General features: G+C 42.3%; 1 protein-coding gene across 16 annotated transcripts; it reads left to right on the forward strand.

The window, feature by feature from the left end:
- Positions 1 to 863: 863 nt before the first annotated feature.
- tpm1 (tropomyosin 1 (alpha)) lies at positions 864 to 13,493 on the forward strand. Of its 16 annotated transcripts, none has more exons than XM_071915553.2 (10): positions 864 to 1,093; positions 1,461 to 1,586; positions 1,779 to 1,904; positions 5,356 to 5,489; positions 5,966 to 6,083; positions 6,565 to 6,635; positions 7,488 to 7,563; positions 7,824 to 7,886; positions 8,010 to 8,079; positions 12,419 to 13,493. In XM_071915553.2, the coding sequence occupies exons 1-10, from the start codon at positions 980 to 982 to the stop codon at positions 12,499 to 12,501; spliced, it is 981 nt and encodes a 326-aa protein (XP_071771654.1). In that variant the 5' UTR covers positions 864 to 979; the 3' UTR covers positions 12,502 to 13,493. The 16 variants fall into 16 exon arrangements, with proteins under 16 accessions (XP_071771654.1, XP_078139106.1, XP_071771655.1 ...); XM_078282980.1 differs by lacking the exons at positions 1,779 to 1,904; positions 12,419 to 13,493 and adding exons at positions 8,782 to 8,860; positions 10,075 to 11,298; XM_071915554.2 differs by lacking the exon at positions 12,419 to 13,493 and adding an exon at positions 8,782 to 8,864.
- Positions 13,494 to 13,533: the final 40 nt, after the last annotated feature.

The following is a 13,533-nucleotide window of genomic DNA, read 5'->3' on the forward strand; positions in this document are numbered from 1 at the left end:
CATCCCGCCTGGCTATCCCATGGAGGCTGCCCAGCCACAGCCAACTGACACATCAACAGTTTACTGGGAGGATATTTGATACATTATCAGGTACACACTTCCCCATCTTACGCCTCTCAGATTGTGAACAATGCCTCCAGGGCCTGCTTGGCTTAGGTCTCTCACCGACAGTAGCTCTTCTCAGACAGCACACTTGCCCTGAGCTAATACAGCTCATCCCTGAGGAACTCACTCTACACACACACACGCGCGCACACACACACACACACCAATAGCTGTTAGCTGATAAAAGCCTGTGCAAACTGTTACAGAGAGCGCTGGTCCAGCTGCCCATGGTCCAGATCCCAGCCTGCAGGGCAAAAGGAAAAATAGTCAAGACATCAGACAAGATATAATGTGCATGAAAGGCAAACATGGTCCAGATTTAAATAATTCTGGAAATGAATAAACACAAAAGGAACTGAATAAAGACACAGCTACCACATGCTGTTTTTCATATTAATCAGACTACTGTACACCAGTGTACTGTAGTGGCTTCACAAGTGCAATGCAGAGAGAATTGATGATGCACCCATCCAGGAGCAGAGGTCTTTCTCTCCATCTCCTCTGTGTATTGAATGGCTTTTATTACATTAGCAATAGGAAGCCTTTCTGTGGGAGCTATTGGCTTGCCCATCAGACCCCATATATAGGCATATCAATGATCAAATGTCTGGGAGCGACGAATCGCTGAGCAGATCCTTAAAAAAACGACGGGGCACGCCGAAGGCCCCCCCACACGCCCGCTCCGAAAAAGTATTGGATGACCAAAGGAATCCAGTCACCCCCCCTTGAAAGTACATATTTGACAGGGCACAGTCAGGAAGAGCTTGCACTCCAGCTTAGCGTTCAGTTAGGCACAGACGCTCTAGCCTCTCTCTCTCTCTCTCCCCTTGGTTTCTTTTGGACATTTGGTGCGGCCGAACAACAATAAGCAGCCATGGATGCCATCAAGAAGAAGATGCAGATGCTCAAGCTCGACAAGGAGAATGCCTTGGACAGAGCTGAGCAGGCTGAGGGAGACAAGAAGGCAGCAGAGGACAGAAGCAAACAGGTCGGCAGTTTTTTTTTTTTTGGAAAATCCCAAAGATTTATAGAAAAGGGCAGGAATACCAGTGGCTGTAAGCCGCTGCCTCTTAACACCGGTTAAATGGATCACCTCCCCAATACGGATTAAATACTTTCATGGATAACTCGAAATAAGGATTTGGGCGAAAATATAAGAATAACCTATTTTTCTTGATTTTGGGGGATATTCTAAGTCCTCATCTCAGCTGTTTGGCCAATTGGTGATGTAAATAGCCTATAAATGATGTTAATTTTGTCAGAGAATGCAAAACATTTTGTCTGATAATAATTTGTTAATGCATGTTTTTTCCCAATGTTATATTAAACTTAATGTCTTTTATATGCATGTATAGTTAGAGGATGATATGAGAGAGCTGGAAAAGAAATTGCGCATTACTGAAGACGAAAGAGATAAAGTGTTTGAGGAGTTCCAAACTGCTGAGGAAAAGCTGCTGAGCGCTGAAGAGGTCGCCGCCAAGGTATTTTAATCTGACTTGCATGGGTCTCCCTAACTTTTCTCCTCTCTCTTCCCCTTGTTCTGTCTTCGTCTGTCTGTCTGTCTCTCTCTGTCTGTCTGTCTCTCTGTCCGCGCTCTTGCGCCTGTGCGCGCTCACGCACTCCGTTTCCCCGCTGATCACCTCTGAAACTGTGCGCACTAAAACACACCTCAGCTTGAGGACGATCTGGTAGCTCTGCAGAAGAAGCTGAAGGGAACTGAGGATGAGCTGGACAAGTACTCTGAGGCTCTTAAAGATGCCCAGGAGAAACTTGAGCTGGCTGAGAAGAAAGCCGCCGACGTAAGTAAGGAAGGGTAGGCCTACACAATGGCACCATTCCTGCACCAGGCTTCCTGCACATCTTTTTCATGTTACTGTGAACATGTGAAATGACAGAGCAACACCAGAGGACTTATCCTGTCTCTTTGTGGGTGTTCAAAATATATCTGTCGTCTTACATCCCTGAAATGATTTACACCTGCCCATCCTTGGCAACCAGTAAACCTAAAATTTACTTTTTTTTTCATCAGACAATATGTCCTATTATTGTTGAACTGTCATTTTATATTGTATCACTGATCACAATGCACAATCACTCATAAATCAGCACAAAGAAAGAATGGTCGGACTGTTTCTGCAACTGACACACAACAGTGTTCATCGAAAATCCAAATAATCATAATCTTAAAATAGCTACTATAATTGTTTTGTTCTCTTAGACACGTTTATTCCTGTAGGTTTTATAGGCTGAAGAAGACATTTTCTGAGTGGAAAGTGAACCGGCTAAATGTGCAGTCTTCCCAAGAGCGCAGAGAGCAGCGCCTGGATAAATATAGCCCACTGCTTTATATGGTCAAGATAGAGCTCACATCTCCGGGCTGCGCCCTTTGCTTACCACAGGGGAAAATAGAGTTTCCCAGCAAAATGTCCGCGTAGGCCTACTAATTAAAAAAAAAAAAAAAAAAAAACTTCCAACTTTCAGAATGTAATCACTCTTCGATTAAATATTCTGGTGCTCATAGTCAGTAGGCTAATTTTATTTTTTGGATGAATACTACATGAAAGGAAAACTATGTAAAAATGCACATCTGGATGCACATCTAAGATCTGTGACATGTTTGAGAGAAAATCTCAAACAACTCAAACAATAAAATCTAAACAGTGTAAGATTATAAAGAAATGGGTAAAATGGCCCAACAACTGATCAACTGTGGTAGGAGTCAGCAGCAGGAAAAAAAAAAAAAAAAAATCGGTAACAATTAGGATACAAGAATCAATCACAAAAATCACTCGTGTCGTGTGGACCATAAGCTACCCCCAACGAAAACCCATTATAATAATCCTATAATAGGATTCCTTTAGGGACTTATAGTGTGTCTGCGGTACTCAACAGTGAGTTTATAGTGTCTACTAGGTACTTACCGTTCTTAATTATATTTATTTTTTATCTCTCATCTATAAGTCCCCATAATATACTTAAAGGGACTTGCTGTATTATCTGTCTAGTATCATTCTAAAATGTATTGTAGGATTTGTGTAGCTCTTTTTCATAGAAACCTATTGAATCCTGTAGTTTCAAAATGTTTGACTACCATTTGCACTGCTCACAGTTGACCCGCAGAGGGCGCTGTGTCTCTGTCAACCCACTACAACCAAAGGATGCTGATGATATTAACTGGGCGGGTCCTTATCATTAAAGCGTCATTGGTAACTTAGTATCAATCAAATTTCATCTTTTGTTATTTTTTGAGCCAAGGCATTAAATTATTACAGATTAATGCGCTGCATAACAATGCGAAATACCCTAAGGTTTATTTTGTAATCTCTGTTACTTCCTGAACAAATTTCAGGCATTGCCGAGTGCGTCTTTAAAAAGCTTGCGCACTGTCCAGCCTGTCTTCACGTAGCCTTTAGTACAATCAAGGACGTCATTTCGCTCCATTCAATTTCTCGGAAATTCTGCCTGTAGCCTTTTAGCCTTAGTGCGTTTTTTTTAACAAGAGTAAATAATGGCTGGAGCTACATCGCTGGAGGCAGTGAGACGAAAAATAAGATCCTTGCAAGAGCAGGCAGACGGTGCAGAAGAGAGAGCTGAGAGATTACAGAAGGACTTGGTGTCGGAGAGGAAAACCAGAGAAGAAGTAAGCATGTTTACCTCATGTAGCCAGGAGCTCCTAATCAAATACGTAAAAGCAAAGTGACATCCTCAGTCTAGCCTGTGCTGTGTGTTTGTTTCGTTCGTGTAGGCGACAGTTTGAACTGATACAGGCAGCAGTGACATAGCGGGATTTCTCTTGATGCACTGCGGTGCTGTAAACTGAGCTTTACTTGGCTCCGGTGCCACCACAAAGTCCACTGCCCACGATTTGATAGCCTGCTAAGCTGAGGCTATGTGGCTGGTGGCTAAGCGATTATAATTGGTAGGCCGTTGGATGCCCAAGAGCAGTTGAGCAATCATGTCACACTGTATCATTGTATCATTGTGTTGCATCACACCAATTGCTCTCGTCGGTTTCAGTCGCATTGTCTTTGATGCACTTTATTATAACGGTCATTTTTAACCTGCTTTACAGTAGGCAGGCTAATCTACAGGCACAGCAGCAGTAGATTAAGTCTTTGAATAAATTACTGTCTACAACCAGGAAGTGATTAAACTGTGGCGGTGACAACAGTAAAGGTGTCAGCCTGCTCTCTCAGCTTTTGGTCTATGACTTCTCCATATAAGGACAAGGGGTTTTCACATGCAGAGTGCAGAGTGATTTCCCTTGTGTGAACATAGCTAAAGAGGCGGGAAATAAATATTTCTGCAGGAAAGGATATGCAAGTTTGTCTGTAGTTTATTTTAATCAACTTTAAGAGGTTCTGGTGGAGTTGAACCACTGCTCAAGCTGATGCATTATTATTACTAAGTTCCTTGTCACGCTTCACAGCCTGAGGTGCACTTTGGCCCCGCACAGCACACCTTAAAGTCAACTGTGGGTTACAAGGGAAACAATTTGAAAAGACCTTTGAGTTTGTCCTTGACTACTCGGAAGTGTGGGAAGTTGGACAGACTGGTTTCACCGGGCATTTTCAAGATAAGACATTTTTGCTGAACAGAAATAGAAAAGCAGAAGCAGCTATGGGTTTAATTATTCATAGAAAACACCTGCATCATTTTTGTCATTGCTTTGATATGATATCCCCCCTTCATGAATAGCAGTTTTTCACTGCAGATACCGGTTCACCAATATGTTGCAAATAGTCCATGTGACCAATTAAATTAAAATAACTCCTATAGTTGTGATCTACCTAGGGAGTCGTCCGCAGTTATATGTACATCATGTGTGCAGCCATTTACGGTGTAATTGTCCCAGGCCCTTTGACTTGAGCCTTGTTAATGTTCCCTCCAGGGCCTAGTAATGAGACAGGGTATTCAACCCTCTGTCAGCCTGGGGCATCATTATCATTATACACAGTCAATGAGGGGCACAGGGAATCCTCCTGGGACGGCCCTCTGCTTTTCCCAACAGGTGGCACACAGAGAGAAGCCCATTTGAACAACCGTGATTACGCTCACCAATGGGCATAAAATTACGTCGGAGTGCACTACTAAGCAAACCGAAAAAATCTAAATCGCCATCATTCTTTGTGCTGATGTTTAGTGTTTAATTTTTGTTGTGTGTGTATGTCTGTATGAATTCTGGTCCTGTTTGTCTATCCAAGATGGTGACCTCCAGGCTCTTCTGACATGCTCCTCTTCTCCCCTTAGGCTGAGGGAGATGTCGCTTCCCTTAACAGACGTATCCAGCTGGTTGAGGAGGAGTTGGATCGTGCTCAGGAGCGTCTGGCCACTGCCCTGACCAAGCTGGAGGAGGCTGAGAAGGCTGCTGATGAGAGCGAGAGGTGGGTTCTCCTGAGCGGCAGAGACTTAAACCTCTGATCTCTGCCACGTCTCCCTTGCCCCGCGTCTCCAGGGACCAGGTGGCCGGGGATAAATAGGCCATGTGACTGCGTTTCCATCCCTTTGTTTTGGGTATAAGCAGCTCCTCTGTGCTGCAGGGCTTGATGCCAGACAGTCCACCATCACAGTAGCTGCACCAGACTGTGTGCAGTCCTTTTTCTATCATCCCAAATGCCGCATTTCCCCCTCTGCCACACCAGAAAAACATCAGCCCTTGACTTTAGAAGGGTATATTAAATATTCACCAGCCTACGCTAATGTGCACTAGGCATACGTGTCTTCAGGGAGACTGTCGGCCGTCTGGCAGCCCTCACCTCGATTGTTTCTGCCTGTCTGTCTTTTGATCTGCACTGCGTTACAGCAGGCCTGTGACAAGAAGTGATTCCTAACATCTCTCGCCTGTTTGTTCCTCCCACAGAGGCATGAAGGTCATTGAGAACAGGGCCATGAAGGACGAGGAGAAGATGGAGCTGCAGGAGATCCAGCTGAAGGAGGCCAAGCACATCGCTGAGGAGGCTGACCGCAAATATGAGGAGGCGAGTTTCTCAGCCGCTGGCAGCTCACCCAACTGGTTTTTATTGAGGAGCCTCCCCATAACCATCTGCCAACGCCAAACATGCAGCTGCTGTTTCCACATATGAACAGATTCACATTCCATGCCATTTTGAGAAATTGATTTCCATTCAAAGTCACTATACTCCCTAAGAACAACTGGTGGATATTGAATATTTGCTAAGACATGTAAAGCATAAAAAATGTCAGAAAGAATTAATGGATTAATTGCAAATCATTATTACCTACATATGCCTAAATCAGCGCAATACTTTGACCCATCAGTCCAAAATTTAGGGACAGTTCCTGTATTTTTCTAAAAGTACCATTCAGTAATATGAGAGCAGTACACAGTGAAGGGATTTGTTCATTGGCATAGGGAATGGTGGGGAGAAAAACCCTTTATCCTCCTCATTGCACCATGTATTTGCTGTATTGTGACACTTTGTTGTGCTGCACCTAAAGGTGGCCCGTAAGCTGGTCATCATTGAGGGTGACCTGGAGCGTACAGAGGAGCGCGCTGAGCTCTCAGAAGGGTAAGAAGTTTCACCTCTACACAAATTTGCATTTTAATCTGCATGTATGCTGATGTTTAAACAGTTCTGCTTTTATTTTAATAATGCACAAAGCACAGGACTTGTTTCCATTTGAACAATGTGCCCTATGTTCTTATTGCATGTGCTAATAATTTGCATGTGTTCCACGGTTTGAATGGTTTTGGCTTGCATACGCCACACCCACTAACAGACGGGCTCGAAGAGCGGAGGACGAGCTAAGAGTTTTGGAGCAAAGCATGAAATCACTAAACTCCTCAGTTGCACAGGTACTACAGAGAAATGTAACACACAGTAGCTTCTTTTGTAGATGGCTCTTCCCATGTCACTTTTCATTCGCCTCGCTGAATGAAGCCTCTGTCTTGCTTGCTGTGCTTGTTGCTCTTTTCCTCCTTTTTTATGCTCTTTTTATTCTGGGTAAATTAGACTCTTTCACACCTAACTTGGCAGGAATAGTGCAAGACTGACACCTCACAGCTAAAGAGTATAACAGATGCATGTGAAATCTAGATGCTCAAATGGTATTTACCAAAGTATTCGTTAAACTCCGCCTCTCACTCATTGTGTAAAGACAAAGAGTTGCATTCCTCACATTGCTATTCTCACATTCCTGCTCTGTTGGGGCACTTTGAGATAGTTGGGGTTCCCTCCTCGTTTAATCCCCGTAGTTCTTATTTATCTTGTTTCCTCTCCCCCCTTTTCTTACTTTCCCGTTTTGTGTCCACCTCTGGTCTGTCCATCCTCGCTCCCCTGTTTGTCACCTTTTCCCTCGACCCCTCCCCCCCCCCCCCTCCTCTTCTCCTTTGCACCTTATCCCCTTGTCTAAAACACCAGCAAATGCTCTGAGCTTGAGGAAGAGTTGAAAACTGTGACCAACAACCTGAAGTCACTGGAGGCCCAGGCTGAGAAGGTAAGTGTGGCTGCAGCCCAGTGCATGCTGTCAAACCCCTCAGCTCCCCCATAGACTTGGTGGATAGGGAGCAGAAGAGCCGGGGAGCCATGTATCTCCACTTCAGTCTTATTCCATAATGCTTGTCGATGTAAATGTATGAAAATAAACTCTGTGGTATCAGTTCCAGTACACTGGTATATTTAGATCCATGACTTTGACTGCTGCTCACACATGCCCATGCAGTATGTTTGACTCCTATCGCTGTTTTTGTCCCACAGTACTCACAGAAGGAGGACAAGTACGAGGAGGAGATCAAGGTCCTCACCGACAAGCTGAAGGAGGCAAGTTTCACAAGGCCTTATCTGGGGATGTTGGCCGGCGGCCAGGATAATTTATAAATGTCAGAGGTGCAGTATCACAGTTCACGAGTGTTGGAGACTAATGAATCTGTCTCTCTACCACAGGCTGAGACTCGTGCTGAGTTCGCTGAGAGATCAGTAGCCAAGCTTGAGAAGACCATTGATGACCTGGAAGGTATGATTTTTTATTTCCCCACATCAGAATGGTACTCTGGTCAGCATTTTAAAATGTTTATTATGTCAGTCAGTCAATCTCACTTATGGTACTTGGGTAAGTGCTCAATGCTTTTTAGAAATCTAATTTTCCTTTTTAAGCCCATTCCTTACTTTGCTTCAAAACCTTTTTTTCTGCTTCCTTCTCATTTTCATCATGGCCCATTTTCAAACCCAATCATAATTTTGTTGCGGTTTTGTTGCAGTGTAGTTGATTCATTTTTGGATCCCATAGGTGGGAAGGAATGGCTTTGATGGCAGAATATAATACGGGCATCAGTGTTCACTCATATCTGTGCTGAGTTAGAACAGGTCCACCTGTTCATCAGAGATATCAGGCCTAGATGTTGACGGCAAGTCATAGTAGGCTGAGGACACAGCCGTAATATGGCATTGAAATAAGAGGTCCATTTCCTGAAGGTGCTGAGGAATTTGCCCAGGCCTTTGTTGCATTTGTTTTCTGTCATCTTCTGGTGTAACATTCTTTCCTTTTTTTTCTGTTTCCAATTTGTCTGTCACCTCTCTCTCTCTCTTCCTGGCCTGTGTATCTCCTCTCTCTCTGGTCTGGATGCTCCACCCTTCACCTCCTTTTTCATGTGTTCCTCCTCCACCTTCACTCCCTTTTCACTGCACACCTCCCCTGTGCGCCTGGCCCCACCAATAGATGAGTTGTATGCCCAGAAACTGAAGTACAAGGCCATCAGCGAGGAGCTGGACCACGCCCTCAACGACATGACTTCCATGTAATTCTCCACTCGCTGTGCCTGCTTGTGCCTCCGTCACGCCTCTTCTCCTGCATCTTTCCTCCCTGTATTCCAGCCGTCACACACCCTCCATCCCCCCTGTGTTTTCATGTACCGATCATACAGGAACCACTACATCCACCTGTTGTTTCTGTTCCTACATTTTAAGTGGTTAATAACTACGCAGCTATTCTTTTATGTATTCTTGTACTGCTTAGATAGTCTTAAAATAGATATTCCATGTCTGTGGAACCATCAATTGAAAAAAATGGAAGTCCACTTACAATAATTACAACTCACTCGTAAGTGGTTTCCTCTCACACTTCCTCATGAGTGTGGTTATGAAGACATGCTCTTTGTGAAAGCAACGTTAGTGTTAGTTAGATTCTTTTTGTGTACCGTTAGCAGGACTGGAGTAATGTTTAGTATGAACAGAACACAGCATGGTTCTCTGTTTTCAAATTCATTGAATTTAATTACAAATTGTATTACTTTTTATGTTTTAAAAGTAATCAATGTTCATTTTGTGAGTTTGTGCATTTTCCCCATTTAAAATTTTTAAGTCTCCCCCAGTTTCAAAATATTGATAATATTTTGACGGCTCAAGCAAAGCATGCAAGCCGTCTGTTGAAATGCAGTAGACTGTATTAAGGCAGCATTTCAATGAATCTGATTTCACTCTCTGTAACTCAAGGTGATGTGTGTTTTCCTCTTTTTTTCAAGTGTCGTTCACTTCCACTTTTTTTTCGTCTACTAACATGGTCTACTTCTGTCCAGAAGAAAGGCCCCCTGTGTGCTTGTGAGAGGTCCCTTTTTTGTTCCGTCGTTCATACTGGTTGAAGGTGAACTGTCACAGTCTGCCGTCACCCTGGTTGAACTCCCGACTTGGCTTTTAGACGGGTTTTGTCCCTCTACATAAGCCAAACAGCGGGAGATTCAAAAGGCGTACCATTTCTGACTGGTCAAGTGCTTCTCCTCACGATTCAGCAGAAAGGTCTCGGATGTGATCTGAGGGAGGGTTTGGTCCAACCTCGAGTTTGTGTTTTTGAGTTGTCAGCCTGTTCTACCTTACAATGCATTTCAGCGGTGCATTGTGGTTTCGTTGTGCCGTGCCGTGCCTCCTGTGGTTCTGGTGTATTGTGGTGCACATCTCTAAATTTCCGCAGGCCCCCCACCAGCTCTCCGGTTCACTGTACTTCTTCTCTTCCACACAGATAAATTGTTTACACCTCATCAAAGACGCCTCCTGCCGGCTGAGCGGCATCTGTCTGCTCTCTCCAGCCTTCTCTCCATTTCCCTTCCCCTCTCTGTCTTTGCTTTCCTTTCCTCATGTTTTCATCCTCATGTCAACGTTAGTTGAGTCCCATCTCTTGTACAGAATCCTAGAATCTTTCTGCGTTGTGTAAAAATAAACGTCCTTCCTCCTATGTAAGCTGTATCTCTTTACTCTGTCCTTTTCTGTTTTTTTTGTTTTTTTCTTTTTAATTTTTATTTATTTTCAAGTGGCTCTAATAAAACCAGGAAGCCTTGATTTTAAGTTATGTATTTCATTGGTTTTGTTTGTGCATCTCAAGAAACCATTAGATGGTTTAGCACTACTTTCCTCGGTATAGTTGATCAGCTTTGTAGATTTCATTTCATGCTTTTTTTTTGTTTTTGTTTTTTTTTTCTTCAAATTTCTTTCTTCAAATCTTGTCCTGTGAAGTTGAGAGATTAGGGCTGTCACAGCAGTGTTACAACCACAGTACCTAAAACAACCACAGGTACTTCAATTAAAGTTGAGCTGAGTTTTCTGCTCTCATAGCATTAGAATCTGATGCATGCAAGCACTTTTCAACACTTAGTACTGTGACAGGAGTAGCGGACTCTGTAATGTTTTGGAGAACGGGGAATGAATCGGTGTTGGATTGTTCCTGGGAAGAATGCGGTCAAGTAGAGCAATGGGTGTAATGGTAGAGTACAGTACAGTATGTAGGACATGTTGAGCCTCATCTGGGTGGTGGACAAAGTTGGATGATGATTGAGAAGGATTGTTGACTCTCCATTGAGATACCAGTGTTGATGCACATGGTCTTTGTATGATATACGGTATCCTGTCATTTATTTAAATAAATATAGATTCACACGTTCTGGGCCTTTTTTATTAAAAGCAGTAGCAGAAGTTCAGACACAGAAACTTAACTAGAGGTAAGCAATTATTTGGTGTTGTGTGCTTTTAAAGTTCACAGTTCAAGTCAGCTATGAGACTGCAGACAAATGGTTGAGCCGACATTGTTATGGTCTCAAAACTGTCAGACCAAACTATGGCCACGGATATACTGACGAGCTACAGAGCATAATCAGATATTGATTCTCAATAAGAATTTATCAGGTGTTGGTGAACTATACTTTAGCTTATGCAAAGGTACACTGGATAGAGCCCATTTTGCCAGAAATTCCTTTAGCAGAAGTAGTATTCATATTTTTTTTTTCTCCCCATTTGTTGCCAAGCCATACAATTTAGGCAATTTTCTTTTAATTTAGAATCATCAAGACATTCTGGAGGCTCAGTCTGCCATTGTTTCTTTTAACTCCCTGGGTTTGAATCTGCTCATCCTATACCGTCTCTCTACACACTGTCCTGTCTCTCTTTACCTGTTGCAGATCAAAATAAAATCAATTAATAAAAACATGATGAAGAGGGTAGATTGCCCACGCTCCCTCTCAAAAATCAAGAACACCAGAAGACTAATTTGATCTACCATTCTTGTTTTAGAGGCCATTCAGATATTTTCAATATTTCTTTGCAAACAATGATTGAAAAAAAATCTCCATTGACCTGTTCTAGAGAAGGTAGGTGTCAACGGGCATTGCACTTTCTCTCTGCTCTTTTCCTATTTTCCTGATTTCCTCTCCTCTTTCTGTTTTCCTACTTGCTGTCTGACTGCAAAGATCCCCTCTACCAGCAACTTGAGAAAAACCGCCTCCTCACTAATGAACTACGAGTGGCCTTGAATGAGGACTAAATTGTGTGAATGTTTCATCTCTTTAACCATTTACTTTTAATGTGCGTGTGTGTGTATATAATGACAATCTGATCCAATGTAAGAAACACTGCACATACGTTTGCATTGTCATGTACGATGCTTGCACTGCTTGAGATTTGTGTTGCTGTTGGCAAAAACGGTCTATTTAAAATATACTGAAAATCAGGGATTCTCTCAAATACATCCATTTAATGTAAAGTCTTGCAACCAAATAACACTGCATTATACAATAGTCTGCTTTTATGGATTATTGTTGTGTATTGTGTTTCTGTGAAGTATTAATGAGATGCTTTGTTGTAGACTATAAATTGCCTGCATGGTTGCTTGCATACCATAATACGAGCTTGTTTACTCCTAAAACAATGTGTTTCTCTTGTTTTCTCTTAATGTGGTCTGGTTGAACAGTACCCAAATTGAATGACTGACCCGAATGATGTAGCCAGCTTGCTTGACTATTGATGCAAGTTAACCATCTGACTCAATTATGCTTGCTTGTGTGAGATTAAATCTTCTTCATTTGGTGTTCTAACAGAGAAACTGTCACATGCTAAAGAAGAGAACCTCGATATGCACCAGATGCTGGACCAGACTCTAATGGAACTGAATAATATGTGAAAGCATGGTCCGACCCCACACACTGTGGTTTTGGCTTTTTGTACTTGCACCTTGCTTGCCATAAACCCCTCTTCTCGTACCTTGCCCATGGTGGAGAACAAACAGCCAGATGCTATTCCTCTTGCACCGTCCTGCCTTCAGTGGAACTCAACCAAGGAGCAAAGCTAAGGGAAGGTAAAGCCTGCCGTTCCCTTGATGAAGCCTAAACTGAGAAACACGATTGTTTTCGCAAGCCAATTTTAATCTTGTAATGATATCAGCATTTTGCAATCCTTCAGATAAGGTTTTTTTTTGTTTGACAAGTCATCTGGTGAAATGACATGTGCCATTGGTTACAAAGGTTGTTTTATACATCTCCATTGAAGCTAAGCTGGTACGTTCCATTCCATCGTGATTATGCACACACCATACAGGAATATCCAAGGACAAAGTGGAGAAATTTTGCACTTAATTAAACCTCAACATTATGCACATTTTTCATATTGTAGGACAAAATATATGAGTGTTTTAAAAAAACAAAAAAAAACACCTGTGTTTATCCCCCCAGAGTTTCCTCACAAGTGTAAGTATACATTAGATATGCCTGTCTATATGTATACTGGTGCTACTGTATTGTTAAGCAGTTAGAGAAACTATAGCAGGATTGATATTTGACTGCCTTTGCGGAGGCCAAAATTCCATTTTGTTTTTGTTTACTTTTATTTTGTGCCAACATGTAACTAGTATGGCTAGAAAGGGATCTTTCTTCACTCCCAAATTATATTTATTTTTCTGTTGAGCGTGAAAATCATTACAATGTATGGCAACAATATCTTGCTAACATGTTTCAGTACTCTTAGTTTTCTTTAAACCATGGTTCAAAATTTTTTCATCTTGTCTAAAAAGTATGATTTCAATCATCTGGTTGTGCATTGTTTTATTAATGTAGATGTTTCAACTGTATATCATATCTGAAATGTAAAAATGAATATAAATAAAAGCACATGTTTTGAGATTTTTTTTTAAACTTGGTTTGTGTTGTAAACCTAGCTT

The sequence above is a fragment of the Centroberyx gerrardi genome, chromosome 4 (genome assembly GCF_048128805.1).
Source record: "Centroberyx gerrardi isolate f3 chromosome 4, fCenGer3.hap1.cur.20231027, whole genome shotgun sequence".
Lineage (NCBI taxonomy): Eukaryota > Metazoa > Chordata > Actinopteri > Beryciformes > Berycidae > Centroberyx > Centroberyx gerrardi.